The 17,544-nt window shown below is 56.1% G+C and overlaps 3 protein-coding genes across 3 annotated transcripts; all 3 read right to left on the reverse strand.

The window, feature by feature from the left end:
• Positions 1-294: 294 nt before the first annotated feature.
• LOC308611728 (electron transfer flavoprotein subunit beta) lies at positions 295-12,697 on the reverse strand. The gene is made up of 6 exons (XM_081260400.1): positions 12,572-12,697; positions 5,114-5,272; positions 4,794-4,952; positions 3,973-4,035; positions 1,637-1,795; positions 295-505 (listed from the first exon to the last, which is right to left on the reverse strand). Exons 1-6 carry the CDS (start codon positions 12,626-12,628, stop codon positions 335-337), a joined length of 768 nt encoding a protein of 255 aa, XP_081116526.1. The 5' UTR covers positions 12,629-12,697; the 3' UTR covers positions 295-334.
• Positions 12,698-13,422: 725 nt separating this feature from the next.
• LOC308611729 (claudin domain-containing protein 2-like) lies at positions 13,423-14,830 on the reverse strand (the record flags this gene model as incomplete). Its single annotated transcript, XM_081260401.1, has 4 exons — positions 13,423-13,496; positions 13,751-13,870; positions 14,172-14,309; positions 14,662-14,830. 4 exons carry the CDS (start codon positions 14,828-14,830, stop codon positions 13,423-13,425), a joined length of 501 nt encoding a protein of 166 aa, XP_081116527.1.
• A 1,694-nt stretch (positions 14,831-16,524) lies between these two features.
• Positions 16,525-17,501, reverse strand: LOC308611730 (protein NKG7-like; the record flags this gene model as incomplete). The annotated part of the gene is made up of 3 exons (XM_081260402.1): positions 16,525-17,031; positions 17,135-17,269; positions 17,357-17,501. Coding segments are annotated over 3 exons (339 nt in total), but the record flags the coding sequence as incomplete, so codon positions are not given.
• Between the last annotated feature and the right edge of the window lie 43 nt (positions 17,502-17,544).

Raw genomic sequence — 17,544 nt, forward strand, 5'->3', positions numbered from 1 at the left:
GCTCTTCATCCTCACACTAGGTTTTCATTGTCTGCTGCTTGTCTGTCTCCCCAACCAGGACCAGACCTTCCGGCCTCATTCCCTCTTGGGTCCCAAGTCTCAACAAGGGCCTGGCACCACTGTCTGTGCCCCCTTCACCATGGAAGCTCCTCACAGGCAGGGGCCGGATGTGACTCCCCTGGCTCCCCAGCCTCACCCAGCACAGGACCTGGCACACAGGAGACTTAAGTAAATGTTTGTTGAATGAATCAAAGAATGGGTTTCTGGGGAATGAGTTAACAAAGACAGACGCCGCAAGAGTCAAGGTTTTATTGCCGGGTTTCAGGGAAAGGGCTCAAATGCGCCCAATCTCCTTCAGCTTGGCCACCAGGTCCTCTGTGGTCTCCACCTTGACACCGGCCGTGCGCTGGGGTGGGTCTTCCACGCTAATCACGGAGAGCTTGGAGGTCAGGTCCACGCCCAGGTCCCCAGCCTTGATGACTTCGATCTTCTTCTTCTTGGCTTTCTGCACATGGGAGGCCCACGGTTCACAGGGCTGCCCAAGCCCCTGCCCACACTCCTGCAGCCCCCTTCCATGGGTGCCATGTCTGCAGAACCACTCCCATTTGGCTGAACCCTTCTGGACCTGCCTACCGGCCAGGGCACACGTGACCTCTTACAGGGCCACACCTGGTGTGGACAATTCCTGCTGGCTGGGATGCCCTGGGGAGCCCTCCTATCGCGGGAGCCCACCTTTAGTCAACCGCCGTGGGAAGTCCTTCACTGGCTGGAGCGGACTGGCAAAGTCATTCTTCTGGCAATAATAACTCAATAGACTTTTGGCCAAGATGACCAATTGTACTCTCCCTGTTGGCTGAGATGATGACTCACTGAACCCTCCCTACTGCCTAGGATGACACACTGAAACCTTGCTACTGGCTGAGATGACTCACTTGAACTCACCTATTGGCTGAGATGACTCAATGAACCCTCCTTGTTGGATGAAATGACATACTGAACGCCCCCTGTCAGTTGAGATGACACACCGAACTCTCCATTTTGGCTGAGATGACACACTGAACTCACCCTATTGGCTGAGATGACACATTAAACGCTGTTGGCTGAGATGACACACTAAACCCTCCGTATTGCCTGAGATGGTACATTGAATCCTTCCTATTGGCTGAGATGACCCAATGAACCCATTCTAGAGCCATGATGAACAGTGAACTCTTCCTGTTAGCCATGATGGCCTCAATGATGCCCTCCTACCGGGGGGAACCTTCCCTGACAAACCAAGATGACTTAATGAATCCTCCTTATTTGGCTAAGAGCACACAGTGAACTTTTCCCATTGGTTGGAGTGACAGGGGAACCCTTCCTAGAGTCCAGTGAAGCCTTTCTATTGGCTGAGGTAACCAGCAAAACCTCCCTGTTCGCCAAAACAGCCACCCGCACCCCCCAACCCCGAAGCCTCACTATTGGCAGAAATGATTCAGTGAACCCGCTCCGTTGGTCAAACTGACCGGGTGACCCCTTCCTTTGGAGGAGACGTCCCTTGGGTCCTCTCTCCTCCCACCTGACCACCAGGGAGGCACTGGGCCTGCAGCACTCACCCACCCCCGGGCCCCCAGTGGCCCATCTGCCAAGCACTCACCATGATGTTGGGTAACGTGGCGTAGCGGGGTTCGTTGAGCCGCAGGTCAGCGGTCACCACGGCAGGCAGCTTCAGGCGCAGGGTCTCCAGGCCCCCATCGATCTCCCGCTCCACTTTCACCTTGTCTCCTTCCATCGTCACCTGGGAGGCAAATGTGCCCTGGGGAGGGACAGCGTTGGGGGAGCACAGGTGAGGTTAAACCCAGTGCGGGCACAGAGCAGGCCACTGCTGAGTGCACAGAACACGGATGAGCCAATGAAGGAGAACAGAAGTGGGAGAGTTCCGCAAGGTGACCTACAGACATCAAGCTCAAAAACAGGAGGAAGCCACAAGAAGGGAACTCAAATATCCAGGGGAGGATCTTTCCTGGGACCCAGGGTGTAGGTCCTAATGTCCTGAACCTGCCCGTTGGATCTCCCTTCCTTAATGATAATGAACATGTATGGAGTTTGGGGCACTGTTCTAAGCGACTGTTGGTTTTTTTTTTTTTTTTTTTTTTGCGGTACGCGGTCCTCTCACTGTTGTGGCCTCTCCCCTTGCGGAGCACAGGCTCAGCAGCCACGGTTCACGGGCCCAGCCGCTCCACGGCATGTGGGATCCTCCCGGACCGGGGAACGAACCCGCGTCCCCTGCACCGGCAGGCGGACTCTCAACCACTGCGCCACCAGGGAAGCCCTAAGCGACTGTTTTAAGTCATCAGATCCTCACAGGAACTCTATGAGGTAAGTGCTATTATCCCCGTTTTACAGATGAGGAAAACTGAGGCAGAGAGAGGCTCAAAAATGTGTCCAGCCTGCTTCCAGGCTCCATGTCATGGTGGCACTTACCCACCTTTCTGTCCCTAAGAGCTTCCTTTGAGGTCCCTCTGTTGAGCCAACAACAGAGCCTCCTGTGTACCTTGATCCTCGAAACATCCTCTGGGGCCCCCTCAGCACCCACCCTCTGGCCCAAGGCTCCTCTGCCCTTCTGTCCTGAACCACCATTTCCTGAGGTGACCTACACCCTCTCTGTCTAACCAACCTGTTCTCTCCGTTCACTTATTCACTGGACAAATCTTTCAGGTCTTAGTTGGAATGTCCCATGAGCCCGGCTCTGGGGATGCACCATGAACACAAGTGACAAGGACCCAGCTTTTGGGGGCATTTATCCTGCAATGAAGACCACTGGTAACCAAGTAAATTCACAGTGGCCACCAGCCACATGTGGCTTCTGAGCATGTGAAATGTGGTTAGTTCCATCGAGGGAGGGACGGAATTTTTCATTTTATTTCATTAATTTACATTTTAAAACCAATAAGCAAGATCCATTATCATGATCGTGGTGATGGTTTCATAGGTGTGTAACACATGTCAAAGCTTACCTAACTGTACACTTTACACGTGTGCAGTTTATTGTACAGGTCAGTTTTATCTCAATAAAGCTGTTAAAAAAACAAACAAAAAAGGATACTTGATGCAGTTATTGGAAAACGTTTTAAGTCTGTTTGGAACAAGTTGGACGCGTGAATCTACTTTTTCAACAGTGAGTATTAGGAATCTAAGTATTTCTTATGGAAATTGAGCATGTGAATTGAGATGTGCTGTAAATATAAAATACACACTGGTTTTCGTGACCTCGTACCAAAAGCCAAAAGAATGTAAAATAACTCAATTTTTTTTTTCGTTTTTTCTTTTTCGGCCACACCACGCGGCTTGTGGGATCTTATTTCCCCAACCAGGATTGAACCTGGGCCCTCGGTAGTGAAAGCACAGTCTTAACCACTGGACTGCCAGGGAATTCCCAGCTCAATATTTTTTTCTGTTGATGACATGTTGAAATAGTATTATCGATATATTATGTGAAATAATATAGGATTAAAATGAATTTGGCCTTTTTAACTTTTTTAATGTAGCTATGAAAAGCTTTAAATGACCCATGTCGCTTGCATTTCTATTGGACTGGAATGGGAACTGTGGGGTTGGGGAGGGGGCGTGAGTACTTTCATAGACAGTGGGCAAGGCAGGCCTCTCTGAAGAGGTGATATCTGAGGAGAGACCTGGTGGGGAGTGAAAAGCCCTGAGGAGATCTGAGAGAACCCTGTTCCAGGCTGAGGGAACAGTCAGTGCAAAGGCCCTGAGGCAGGGCTGAGTGGTGTGGTTGAGGAGCAGCAGGCTGGGGAAGCGGCATGTGAAGGCCCAGATGTGGCCTGGTGTCCTGGCTGTGCGCCCCTCCTTCCTGCCCACTGGAGTAGCCATCCTGCTTTACACCTGCCTCCCTCCAGAAGGGCAAGGACAGGGTGGCTGTGTTCTGAGCCCCCAGGCCTGGCCTGCAGCAGATGCTCCCCACTCCGGCCTCACCTGTGGCCAGTCCAGAAATCCGGCTGTCATCTGCCCTGTCTGGTTACAATCATCATCGATGGCCTGAGTGGGGAAAGAGAGAAGACTGTACAATGATGGAGCTTCTCACGTACCATTTGGGCCTTTCTCTAGAATGCAGGGTGGCAAATGTTTTCTCTAATGGGCCAGGTAGTAAATATCATAAGGTCTCTGTCACAGTCACTCAGCTCTGCTGCTACAGTGCACGAGCAGCCGTAGACAATAAGTGTCTATGTAAACAAACGCAGTAGCGTTTCAATAAAACTTTATTTATAAAATCAGTGGTGGCCATGGACCACAGTTTGCTGACTCCTGGTCTAGAATGATCCCATCCCCTCACTTGGGCCCCGGGATAGGCAGTCACTCGTCCAGGAGTACATGAGGGCACCTGGCATCCCAGATGCCAAATCTTTGCCCGCTGTCTAAATACTCCAGAGGCCTCCCTCTAGCCAAACCCTATGCCAGTCACACTAGGGAACTAGATGAATGGCATCTGGGCCAATGAGAATGCTTTATCCCTGACCCCAGTGATTGGTTCAGGGATGGGCACATGACTCCAGCTGGACCAGTGAAGTACCAGCTATAGAAGCTTTGCTGGAGCCCTTGGGAAAGAGGTTCTTATCTTTCTCTTGGGTTTGTTAGGCTGGTGGGATGTGAGCCTGGAGATACACAGAGTGAAGCCAAGACAGAGGAGAGGAGTGTAGAGCACGTGGGACTGGATCAAGCTGTGCCTGAAGCTCGTTACATAACCTGATGATTGCTTTTTGGCTTCAGCCAGTTTGAGTCACGATTCTGTCGCCTACCTGCTTCCCCAGCAGCACCAGGTCCACCTTCTCCTTCTCTGCCAGCTTGGCCAGGACCCGGGCCACCTGCAGGGGACCCAGGCGATCCACCTCTGCAGCCGGCACCTCCACGTGGATGCCTCGGTCTGCACCCATGGCCAGAGCAGTGCGGATGGTCTCCTGCGGAGCAGAGAAGGGGCTTGACTTGGCTTCTAGCCCTAGGGGGACCCAGGAGCCCAGTCTCCAGCCCTCCTCCCTCAGACCCAGGAGTCCAGGCCCCAGTCCCTCTTCCCTTAGACCCGGGACTTGGGGTCCCAGCCCCTCCCCAGTCCCCCGAGCACCTGGCACTGGGTAGGCCCGCAGCTGACAGCAATGACTTCCTTCACCAGCTTCTTCTCCTTGAGCCGTACGGCCTCCTCCACGGCGATCTCGCAGAAGGGGTTCATGGAGTGCTTCACGCCATCCGTGACCACACCCGTCCCGTCGGACTTCACCCGGATCTGCTCAGCCAGGAGGGGAGGTGGCACGGTCAGGGGGAAGCGGGCGAGAAGGTGGGGGTCGGGAGGGGGGCGGTGGCCGAGACACCAAGCCTCGCGCAGGCTGGACGGGGACCACAGGGATCTGGAAAGGGGCAGGGCCTTGTCCAGGGTCCCACAGCTCCAGGGACAGGGAGCGTTAGAATTCACAGACGGGTGGAGGTCACCTTCTCACTCAGACATTCGCTGAGCACCAGGGACGTCTGCCATGCTCGTCCTGCTCTGTGGCTGCTCCTCGGGCCCGAAAGAGTGTTTCTCAAATTTTTCTTTACCATAACCCACTGCGAGAGGTACATGTTACAATATCCCCAAGTGTATTATGAATGCACAACACACATTTATACATAAACGTAAATACCAAGGCAATGTAAGGTTCGCTGATCGATTCTAACCCTTCCATTATACACCATACCCTGACATTTTCTGTTCTTTTTTTTTAAATGCCAGCCTGCCACATGGTTTTCCTGACCGACACATGGTTAAGATCTAGTCTGAAAAACACTAGCATTGAAAGCCTCTCTCTGCCAAACAGGCTAAGGTCAAGGGCAAGGAAACCTCGTCTATTCCCTTCCTCACATGGTGAGTCTTCACTGAACACTGGCCCTGCGCTGGATTCCTAGGCACCACCGTGTGCAAGGCAGACAGGTCTGCTGGCCCGGGAGCTCCTGGTCTGGCACAGTGGGGCATGGCAGGAACAACTAACTACTGCTTCTGTTAGTTTCCCAAGGCTGCTGTGACAAATGACCACAAGCTTGGTGGCTTACCGTCTCACACTTCTGGAGGCCAGAAGGCCAAAATAGGTTTCGCTGTGAAATCAAGGTGTCGGCAGGGCTGCGGTCCCTCGGGAGGCTCAAGGGGAGAATCTATTCCTTGGCTTCTTCAACTTGGAGGGGCTGCCAGCATTCCTTGGCTTGGGGTGGCATCACTTCACCCTCAGCTCTGTGCTCCATCTTCGTGCAGCCGTGTGTGTGTGTGTGTGTGTGTGTGTGTGTGTGTGTGTGTGTGTGTGTGTGTGTGTGTGTGTGTGTGTGTGTGTGTGTGTGTGTGTGTGTGTGTGTGTGTGTGTGTGTGTGTGTGTGTGTGTGTGTGTGTGTGTGTGTGTGTGTGTGTGTGTGAGAGAGAGAGAGAGAGAGAGAGAGAGAGAGAGAGAGAGAGAGAGAGAGAGAGAGAGAGACGAAACTCGACTCCTCTCTTATAAGGACTCTTGAGATGGCATCTAGGGCCCACCTGGGGAATCCAGGAGAACCTCCCCATCTCAAGATCCTGAACTCAGTCGGGACTTCCCTGGCGGTGCAGTGGTTAGGACTCCGCGCTTCCACTGCCAGGGCCCTGGGTTTGGTCCCTGGTTGGGGAACTAAGATCCCCCAACCCACAAGGTGCAGCCAAAAAAAAAAAAAAAAAAAATCCTTAACTCAATCGCATCTGCAAAGACCCTATCTCCAAAGAAGGTAAGAGTCACAGGTTCCATGGATGAGGAACTTCATAGCCCAGGGGGGCCACTGTTCCCCCCACGATCCTCTTGGTAGCAAACAGGGATGACAGTATTGGCCACTGCAGAAGCATCTCGCAGGAGCCCTGTTCTAAGCAATCACACGCATCCTAACTCATCGATCCTGGCAACGGCCCCGTGAAAGAGGAGCTGTCGCTGTCCCTGTGGGCAGACGAGGAAACTGATGCTCCGAACGGAAGTACCTGTCCCAAAGTCACACGGCCAGTCAGCAGTGCTCTGTGCCCCAAGCACTCGAGTCCCCTGCTGTACCACCTGACAATTCCTGAAGGGGAGTCCAGGAGCTGTGAGACAGCATGATCGGGGCCCGACCCAGTCTAATGTTGGAGGCTATCAGGGAAGGCTTCCCTGACGCAGTGGCACTTGAGCTGAACCTGAAAGAGGAACGGGCATCGAGTAGGTGAAGTGTGAGGGAAAGTGCTGGGGGTGGGGGGGAGCATGTGCAAAAGCCCTGAGGTTTGAGGAGTCCCAGGAGGCTGGTGTGGCCAGGGGAACACAGTGTGCTGTCAGAGAAGCTGGCAGGGGCTGAACCGGGGTGACAGGCACAATAACAGATCCTCAGGGTGCCCACATCCTAATCCCCGGAACCTGTGACTGTCACCTACATGGCAAAAGGGGCTTTGCAAAAGTGATTAAGTTTAGGATTTTGAGAGAGGGAGATTATCCTGGATTATCCAGGTGGGCCCAAAGTAATCACAAGGGTCCTTACAAGTGAAAGAGGGAGGTGAGAGAGCATCAAGGTCCAAGAGAGCAAACGCTAGACTGCTGATCGAAGACATAAGAAGGGGCCACAAGCCAAGGGACGCAGGTGGCCTCCAGAAGCTGGAAAAGGCCAGGAAACGGATTCTCTTCTTGAGCCTCCGGAAGCCATGCAGCCCTGCTGACACCTTGATCTTAGCCCAGTGGACTCATTTCAGACTTCTGACCTCCAGAACTGTAAGAGAATAAATCTGTTGTTGTGAGCCACTAAGTTTATGGTAACTAGTTACAGCAGCAATAGGAAACGAATTCAACTGTGCAGGGCCCAGCAGGCCATGCCGGGGAGCTGGGTCTTGATCCAAAGAACAACAAGGAAAGGTAAAGAGGTGAGTGGATCCAACTGAAGTTTGTACAGGGTCGTTCTGTATCTTGGTGTAGAAAACTGGAAAAATGGCAAGAGTGGAAGTGGGGAAACAGCTGGGCAGCTGTTGGTCACCGAAGTAAGAGATGACAGTGACTCGGACAGTCCATCCACATGTGGAAGTGGGTGGACTGGAGAGGTCCGTGGAGGTGAAACGGACAGGGTGCTGCGGGAGGAGAGGGAAGAGTCTAGCAGGACGCGTGGGTTTCTGGTGGGTACATCAGTACAGTGGGGGAGGATGCTGAATTTGGCTCTAGCCTGAGAGAGAGATTGTCAGAGAAGCCTGGCTTGGGAGCCTGCACAGTCTGGCTCAGGACCTGACCTCCTTCTTCTCCTTGGCCGGAGCAGACCTGGGCTGACAGCAGGGACTCTCTCTCTCTGGGACTATCTCCCTGCGCCTGTTTCTCTGGGGCTGAAGGATGTGGCTGTTCCTCCCATCCACGGGACAGAACTGAGATGGGACTGTGGGATTCAGGCAGGGGTCCCCCAGTCTGGCTGTACCTCAGGGACCGGTAACATTAAAAGGAGGAGGAGAAAAAGGAAAAGGACAACTGTCACTTTCTATCACTGTTACTTCATTTTGAAAAAGTCACCTTAGCACCAACAGTAAGACTCAAACCCCAGAACTTAATAAATGCACTTTACAGAAAAAGCCATGGAGCAAACACCATGCACTGAGTCCATGTTTTTTTTTTTTTTTTTCACTAGAACCTGGGCTGCGCATGTCACCCAGGATTTCCCCAGAACTTCCCAGAAACGCCCCTGGCTCCACCCCTCACCTCCTTCCGTGGTGGTCATCTTCCTCAAACTGCATCCCTCCTAACTCTCCCCACCCCCTTCCTCTGTTTCTTTCTGGAGCACGCCTGCCATATGACGTATGCTGTACTGATTAGCTGTCTTCTCCCCAGCAGAACGTCAACTCCATGAGGACAGGGATTTAGGGGCATTTTGGTCATGACCACCATATCCCCAAGGCCTAGAACGGTGCCTGGCATGTGGTGGATGCACTGGAAATATTTGTCGGATGAATGAATGAGAATTTGCTCACAAGAGTAATGCATTAAAACCTGCACCTGTCCGTTCATCGAACACTTACTAAACAGCATGGAAACTAACAGGCCAAAGTCCTGTCTTTCATGAAAAAAATAAAATCCAAGATAGGAGTTTCCCCTTTATAAATAGGAAAGCAGCCCATGAGTATAAGCCCTCACTGGGAAGCCAGGGGGCCCAAGAGAGGGCCTCAAGCCTGCTCCGGCCCTGGCAGGACTCTCAGCCCCAGAACCCTGACCCCCAAGGAGGAAGGGATGCGAGCTCTCCAGCACCAGGGACCCGTGCCAGCTCACCTTCTCCGTGGAAGACCTTTGAAGCCTGAGTTGATTTCAAGCTTCAGAAACACGGTTTAGTTAAATTACGTAAGTCGGGAAACTATGGTTGGCCTGAAAAATCAGTGACGAACCTTTTTTTTTTTTAAATAATGATGTTTTATAAATTGAGGGAGATGATTCAGTGAAGCTTCCAGGCTTTCTCTGTAAGGTGTAACAAATTAACTCTCAACAGAAACAGCCAGAGGGGACTTCCCTGGTGGTTAAGACCCCGTGCTTCTACTGCTGGGGGGTGGAGGAGCATGGGTTCAACCCCTGGTTGGCCACATGCCACACAGCACTGCCAAAAGAAAAAATGAAAGAAGAAAAGAAAGAAACAGGCAGGCAGGCAACCTCCAAGGGCTTTATAGGCGTTAACTCATTTAACCGTCCGGACAGCCCAGGACGTTGGTTACTGCCACCGCCATCCTCATTTGCTAGATGGGTCAACTCAGGCACAGAGAGACCAAGCAGGTGACCATGGAAGGCCTCATAGACAAGGTGACTTTTTTTTTTTTTTTTTTTGCGGTACGCGGGCCTCTCACTGTTGTGGCCTCTCCCGTTGCGGAGCACAGGCTCTGGACGCACAGGCTCAGCGGCCATGGCTCACGGGCCCAGCCGCTCCGCGGCACGTGGGATCCTCCCGGACCGGGGCACGAACCCGCGTCCCCTGCATCGGCAGGCGGACTCTCAACCACTGGACCACCAGGGAAGCCCGACAAGGTGACTTTTGAGGAAAGTCTGGAAGGGAGTGAGGAAGCAATCCTGGGAACACAGAGTTGGGTCAGACCTTGCACACACCCCCCCACCCGAAAGGAGCTGCCAGTCTGGGTCAGGGGGTGACAACTGGGCAAACAGAGGATCTCAATCCAGTGTGGGAAGGGCTGAGACGCAAGCCCAGGGGGCTGCAGGAGCGCCCAAGGACACATCAGGGTAGCCTGAGGGGATGGGATGGGGCGGGGCGGGGGGGGGCGCTTCCTGGACGTGGTGATGCCAGAGAATCCCTGCACCCTATTACAATCAGTGGGATCAGAGTCAGGCAGGACAAAGGAGATGAGAAGCAGAGGGGGGAGGGGGATCTGGAAGGGCACCCAGGCAGAGGGCACAGCGGGGGCAAAGGCCCAAGGCAAGCAGCAGCCGGGTCTGTCAGTCAAGTATGAGCCGCTGGGAGGCACAGAGGGGTGACGGAGGGCCAGGGGCCAGGGCTGGACCGCGAAGGGGTGACGGAGGGCCAGGGCGCCAGGGCTGCGCCATGAAGGGGTGACGGAGGGCCAGGGGGCCAGGGCTGGACCACGAAGGGGCTCGAGCACCTGGCGGAGGGGCTGGGACTTTGTCCTCAGGGTGCTGGGAGTGGCGGGATGAGGGGAGGGGCATGGTCAGCCCTGGGGGCAGGAAGCCCCCCCCCACGCAGGCTGGGAGGGGATGGACTGGAGGGGAGAGACTGGGGAAAGAGGAGGAGACAGCGGTGAGGGTTCAGGTAGAAGAAGATGAAGCCTGAACTGCTGCCGAAGAGGGAGCAGGGCAGAGAGATGGAGAGGGCTGGGGGGGCGGGGGGCGGGGCTGAGAAACCACCGGCTGCGGGAGACGAGGGAAGGAGGGCTGGGGTGGCGCCCGGGGTGGTGATTAGGTAGTTAGCAGCGTTTGAATCACTTGTTTCAGACACATCCAGGGAGATGCCCTGGGGCACTGTGGAAGGGGCAGGCCCTGCCAACACTGCAAAAAAGGACGAGTTCACACTTCCCCATTTGGTACAAACGCCAGAGGCACCCGTGGGCCAGGTCCTGGGCTGGGCAATGCTGGGACCCAGAGCTGAGTGTAATGTGAGCCTGTCTGGCGGGGGAGACAGACATGACCCCAGACATCTCAGGCCAGGGCCCAGGGCTGGGGCAGAGGGAGGCTATGGGAGCCCAAAGGGACAGTCAGAGTGGGAAGGAAACCAGAAGAACCGGGTCCCAGGACCCCAAGACGAGCTTGTCCCCCAAACAAGCAACCCCCCTGCCACACGCTGCCAGAGCTGTCATTAGGCCAAGTGGCTGTGGTTGCATTTTGACCTGACTGCGGCTGCCTAGCCGGGTGATCCGGCAGCTAACAGAACCTCCACAGGCCTGTGTCCTCACCTGTCCAATAGGATTAATCATATCTAAACAGGGGAATTCCCTGGCTGTTTTTTTTCCCAGTCGTTAAGACTCTGCACTTTCACTGCCCTGGCCAGGATTCAATCTCTAGTTGGGGAACTAAGATCCCACAAGGCACGCAGCATGGCCAAAAAAAAAAAAAAAAAAAAATCTAGACGGTACTGAAAGGACTGAATAGGTTCATCTCCATCAAGGACCCAGAACGCTGCCTAGTGCATAGTAAGGACCCACTAAATGTGAGTTGTTAATGACTGCTTAAGTTTTCATGCTAGGGTCAGGCCTCCAGGCCCTGTACTGGGCAATGCTGGGGACACAGAGGTGGACTCCTAGTCTGATGCGCATTGCGGGGTGGGGACATACATGGATGGACAGTCACTGCCTTCAGTCTGGTTTAGGCCAACTATTGAGACAAAGTGGCTTGAGGGACTGTGTCTGATTTACCTCTGTCTGGACCAGCTTCTGTCTGGGGACAAGTCAGGCCCTCAGAGACCCTGCCCTCCACCCCTCTCATGGAGGTTGTAAGCTATACCACCAACTTGTCAGAGTGGTTTTCATCTCTAGCAAACACACTTCTCCCTTCCCAGCTAGAGTCTCCTCACTTGCCCTGGGGCTGTGATAACGTCTGGGTTCCCATAGGACCTCCATAACAGCACTTTTTCTGTGCTGAACAGTCAATTGAGTGTGCAAAGCAGCCGAGTGGGTGAAAGCCTGGATTGTGTGCAAAGCGCTAGTTGGGATGAGGAGTCAGAGGGACCTGGATAGGAATCCCGGCTGTGCCCCTTCCCAGCTGAGTGACCCCTCTGTGCCTCAGTTTCTGCGTGTGTTAAACAGGAAGCATGGCTCCTCCAGCAGGTAAGAAATAGAAGGTCACTCGCCCTGCACACAATTCTCAAGAGAGTGAGTACAGAACTGGCGGAAGGGGAACGGGGTCATGACCCAGAAGGGCTGGGTTTGAATGAAGAGGGATCGGGCGTCAGAACCTCTCAGTTCTTGATCTTTGCCCTCAGGTGTGACTTTGACGTTTGAGGGAAGAGCTGCAGCGATCAGAGGTACCAGAAGACCCTCATACAGTGTGCGCTCTTGACCCCAGAAGTATACGGCCGCGGGGCTCAGGGAGGAGGGAGAGGGGGGCCCGGTCACCTTCACGGCGAAGTCGATGACCCTCTTGACAGCCACAAGCGCGCGCAGCTCCGCCATCTTCCCTCCGCGGCGACCCGCCGGGTCAGTCCTCACCGTCGGCCTCACGGCCCGGACGCCCCGCCCTCTGTCCTTCTCTGCGCCGGCGCCCCGCGCTACCAGCCAGTCAACCGCTGCGGTGCCCGCCTCCCCGCCCCGACAGAGGACCAATCAGGAGACCAGAGGGGAGGGCGGTGCGGCAGGCGGATGCAGGCCAATGGGGAGAGGATCCTGGGGAGGGAGGCGGAACCCGGAGGGGAAGGGGAAAACTGCTCTGTGAAGGGGTCGTGGCCGAGAACTAGGGGAAAGGTCTTGCGGGGGAGGGAAGCGCTGCCAGGGGGGAGTTGCAACCAGTCGTCCTAAGCTTTTCCCAGTGCCATAGGATTAGCCCGCTCCTCTAGTTCCCCACCTCTTACTCGCCTCTCCGAGTCGCGGTGCCTATGTGTCCGAGTCCCCCCATTCTCTCCATGCCCGTGTTCCTCATCCCTTCTATGATCGTGCCTCTACGTTCCCCCATATCCGTCCTCCTCCGTCCCTGTCTCCACTTTTCCTCCATGTCTGTGTCCCTACATCCTCTCCACGAGCAGGGACCCCACTACCCCCTGTCCCTGTTCCCATCAAAACCCTTGTCCTGTCCATGTCCGAATCTCCGTTCCCGTGTCCCCCCATGTCTCCACGTTCCCTATAGGTTCGTGTCCTTACTTCCTCCCTGAGCCTCCAGGTACCCCCGTGTCCGCGTCCTCAGGTCCCCCAGAAAGGCACGTGGAGCCGCGGCAATGGAAGCAGTTCCTTTATTCTGCCCCAGGCAGCTGCGGTCATAAGCACACGGGGAATCCACTGATGGCATCCGTGCTCTGCATGATCATGTCCGCCAGCAGAAAGCAGAAGCCTGGCGGGAAGGGAACGGAGGGCGGGTGGAGGAGGGTGAGTCCTAGGGCGGATGGCCGGGAGGGCCCCGGGGACTGGGGTTTGGGGCTCCAAGGGCGTTTCTGTTGGGTCCGCGGGAGCCCAGAGTGGAGTGTGTTCGGGAGTCCCTGGGAGGTCACTGGGGGGTTGCCTGGGAGGACAGCTGAGGAGTCTCTGCAGGGAGGGGGGGGTCCTCGGGGCAGTCTCCTCTCCACCCTCTTCCGTTATCCAGGTTACCCGCGAGAACAGAGAAGGGTAAAGCCAGCCACCCCGAAAAATAGGACCAGGAGAAGAAGACGTCGTTTTTCCGTGCATTCTTCACTGTGTAGCCTGTCATGGCGATCAGCAGCAGCAGACCTGGACCCCGCCCACCCGCCAGGTGAGGGTGGCCAGCGGGCTGCACCCAGGCCCCACCCTGACCGCGCCCACCGCACCAGACCACGCCCTTCTTGCCCGCACTCCCGTCCCTGCTCTACCCCATCTCCCTGGCCCCGCCCCTGACCCCGCTTCTTTAGCTCCTCCCCCTCGAGGCCTGGTCCCCCCCGAACCTCCCCCCGCCCGCCCCGGGTCTCTGGCTCTTTTCCTGGTGCCTCTAGTCGCGCGCGACCCCTTGGCCCCTACCTCCTCCAGCTACCAGGCCCACCCTATGCCATCTCACCGCAGAGGAGGAAGATGGCACTCGTGGTCCGGCCCCGCGAGTCGCCCTCCTGGCACAGAATCCGCAGCCCCATCACCAAGCCCACGATGCTGCAGCCCGCCGCCAGCACCATGCACGCCCCGGTCACCGCTGGCATGGCTGGGGAGAGCGGGCCGCATCAGCCCCGCTGGCGCCGCTCCTGGCCACCACCCCCCATCCGCCGGCTCCGAGCTGGGAGCAGTCAGGGTTCTGCATGGGGACCTGGAAGTTACGTCGTGAGCGGCGGTTAAGGTTGCAACAGGGAGGCAGGTCCCCGAGTTGGGGTTCCTGGTGGCCTGGTCACAGAGGGGCAGCCGGATCTCAGGCTGAAGTGGAAGGGCTGGGGGCGGGGGCACCGCAGGATGTGCCGGGCTGTGGTGTCAGGAGACGGGGCCAGCTGTGGTCAGGGCTGGGGGGCTGTCTGTCCAGTAGGGTGGGGGGAGGGTCTGACAGCTGGGCGGCCGGGCCTCACTCTGGCAGGGGATGTTGGAGCAGGTGCCCCTGCTACACTCCTGCCACAGGCCAGTGTGGCCCCCAGAGTAGCGGATCCAGTAGTTGGTGGCCATGGACAGAATGGTGAGGATGTTGGCAAAGGAGCCCAGCAAGGTGCCCCCACTTTGAAGGCTCCGCTTCACCCCCATGCCAGGGAGGCTGCTGCCAAGGACCACAAATGCAGGACTGGCCAACCCTCCTCCCACCCCCACGTCCCTGAGACCCCCTCCTGCATGTCCCTCCATATCCCAGATGGGTACCCCTGCACCCCTGCCTGGTGCCCCTGCTTCTGGGATCACCCCCCTCAGGCCCCTCCCAGACCCAAGACCACCTGCCCCCTCAGGCATCACTGCTTAGGAACCTCTGCCTTACCAGAGATGTCCATCCCCCAGTGGACATGGCTTTGGCCTGTCCCTTGCCTTCCCCACCACACACCCACCTAAATGACTCACCCACAGCTCCCAGGGCTTCTCAGACAGAGCCCAGAGGGTGGGGGAAGGGAGACTGGGTCTTTGTGAGGTAGCAGGAGTTCCAGAACCCCCTTTCTAGTGGCCATTTAAAGAGATAACCGCCCACCCACCCATACACACACACACACACACACACACACACACAGAAGCAGCTCTTCTGGCAAACTGACAGCTCAGAGTCAGATGGCAAGTCTGGGGGACCCTGAGGGCCATGACATGGTAGCCCATATCCTTCTAGAAACTGCTCTTCCCTTGACCCCACAAGATGTCCTGGTCCCCAGCTCTCTGTGCCCTCCCAGGCCCCCATGCAGCCTCCTGCCCCTCCTCCCCCCTGCACTTCTCAAGGCCGGCTCTCCTGGGGAACTCCATTCTGCATCTTCTTACCAGGTGAGCTCCAGTGACCACTGATGCTCTGAGAGCATCCCAAACTGCATCTCCAGCCCAAGTCCTCACCTGCTTCTGACCATCTCCCAGACCCTGACACTCAACCACATCCCCATTGATCTCAGCATCTTCCACCAAACCAGGGAGGACACCATCATCCCATCCGGTTAGTTGGACCACACCCCTGGGCACTATCCTTGCCCTCTTCTTGCCCCTCACCCTACAAAGCCCTTGGATCCCTGAGTCCAGTTCCTCCCACCCCCTGAAACTTTCTGGCTCCTTTCCTCCTTTCCCTCTCATGCCCTGGCCCCAGGGCACCCTTGTCCTGTCTCATGTCCCACCTGTTGGATTGACAAGCTCTTCTCTCCCCTTCAAGCCTCCCCCATGGGCCCCAGAAGGAGCTTTCTGGCACCCAGACCAGACGCTGTCCCTCCCCTGCTCACACCCTTAGCTCCCCATCACCCTCAAGAGACGGTCAACTGCTGGGCTATAGGCGCTGCCTCCTACCCCCCTCTCCATCCTGATTTCCCCTCACCCTCACACTCTACAGTGGACCACAAAGCACTATTCTCCACCCTCTGAGAGCCCCCAGCCTCTCCACGCCTTCACCTTAGGGTCCCTCTGCCTGCATTACCTTCCCTCGGCCCTGGAGAAGTTCCTAAACACCGTCTCCCCAGAAAGCTCACCTCCACAACGCACCCCTCCTCCAGACACAGCCAGTCTTCCTGCCATTACCCGCCCTGGGCTCTGCCTGCCCCCACCGGACTTGGAGCCCCTGGCGGGCAGGGCCTGATCTGACTCACCTCAGCATCCCCAGTGGGAGGCCCAGCAGAAAGGAAAGCCAGCTGAAAGAGTGAATTTGTTCTTTTTCTGTTTTTTTGGCTGCACCCCGCGTCTTGCGGGTTCTTAGTTCCCTGACTAGGGATTGAACCCGTGTCCCTGCAGTGGAAGCACGGATTCTTAACCTCTGGACCACCAGGGAAGTCCCAAGAGTGAATTTATTAATGAAATGAGCAAGGCACACTAAGGGTGAAGGGAAGGGTGACAAAATCAGAAGGAACAAAAGAAAAGAGCTAAAGGGAGAAAGACAAAGGGAAGAAAAGAGATAAAGGATGGAGAGACAAGGGCCCTGGGGCCATGCCCGAGCTCACACTGGTTCCCACTCTGGTGGGAGCATCTCTAGGGCAGGGCAGTAGCAGGATTGACTCCTCTCTGGGTGCCCAGGGTCATCCGCCGTGGAGCTGCAGTGTCGTCGGCTTCTGTTGTGGCAGCATTAACCTCGGAATAACCAGATCCCAGCAAATTTTTGTTGAATGAATGAAGACACAAAGGAAAGAGCTGGCAGACGCTGGGAGTCAGGGCAGGAAGGAGAGCCAGCCATTTTCATGGTTCCTGATGATGCCTTCAAAGAATGGAGTGCCAAAGCCATCCTGTGGTTCACATGGCCTCATAGCCAGGCCGGTGGGCCCTGTAGTGAGCTCCCAGACTCAGGCCACCTGGGTTGGCAGAGAGAAGTTAGACCCTTGCTCTTGCCCTGCTCCCTCAGAGCCCCCAGCTGGGCCCCTATCCACCCCTGGCACTCCCCAGGGCAGCGGTCACCTGCACAGAGAAAGAGGACAGTTGAAACCCAGCCCAGGTAGAAGGACCAGGAGAAGAAGGACTGGATCTGGGAGTGTCCAGGCTGCTTCCACCGCTCGATAGTGTAGACCACCATGGCCACTAGCAGGGAGAGGGCTGGGGACGGAGACAAGAGGCATGGCTCAGCCCCTCCGCAAAAACTCACCAGGGCCCAGCGCCCCAAGCGCAGCCCGGAGTCCTTACCTGCGGCAAAGGCCATGAAGGTCGAGACAATGGGGCCGCGTCCAGGGTCAGACAGTGAAGGGATGCAGGACATGACCAGAAAGCTCACAGAGATCAGGCCCCAAAGGACAGCCAGAATGCAGAAACTCTGTGTCACGTGGATATAGCCTGCTCAGAGACGGGACCGCTGAGTGCCCATCCCCTCAGGC

This window comes from Mesoplodon bidens (genome assembly GCF_964165515.1).
Source record: "Mesoplodon bidens genome assembly, contig: HAP1_SCAFFOLD_1677, whole genome shotgun sequence".
Classification (NCBI taxonomy): Eukaryota; Metazoa; Chordata; class Mammalia; order Artiodactyla; family Ziphiidae; genus Mesoplodon; species Mesoplodon bidens.

Bases quoted from the DNA above. Each gene is read 5' to 3' on its own strand.
- LOC308611728 (XM_081260400.1), bottom strand. From the start codon at position 12,628: ATGGCGGAGCTGCGCGCGCTTGTGGCTGTCAAGAGGGTCATCGACTTC. The intron at 4,953-5,113 runs GTGCTCGGGGGA...TCTGCTCCGCAG, and splicing joins GCGGGCCTACCCAGTGCCAG to GAGACCATCCGCACTGCTCT. The intron at 4,036-4,793 runs GTAGGCGACAGA...TTCCCCACTCAG, and splicing joins TGGTGCTGCTGGGGAAGCAG to GCCATCGATGATGATTGTAA.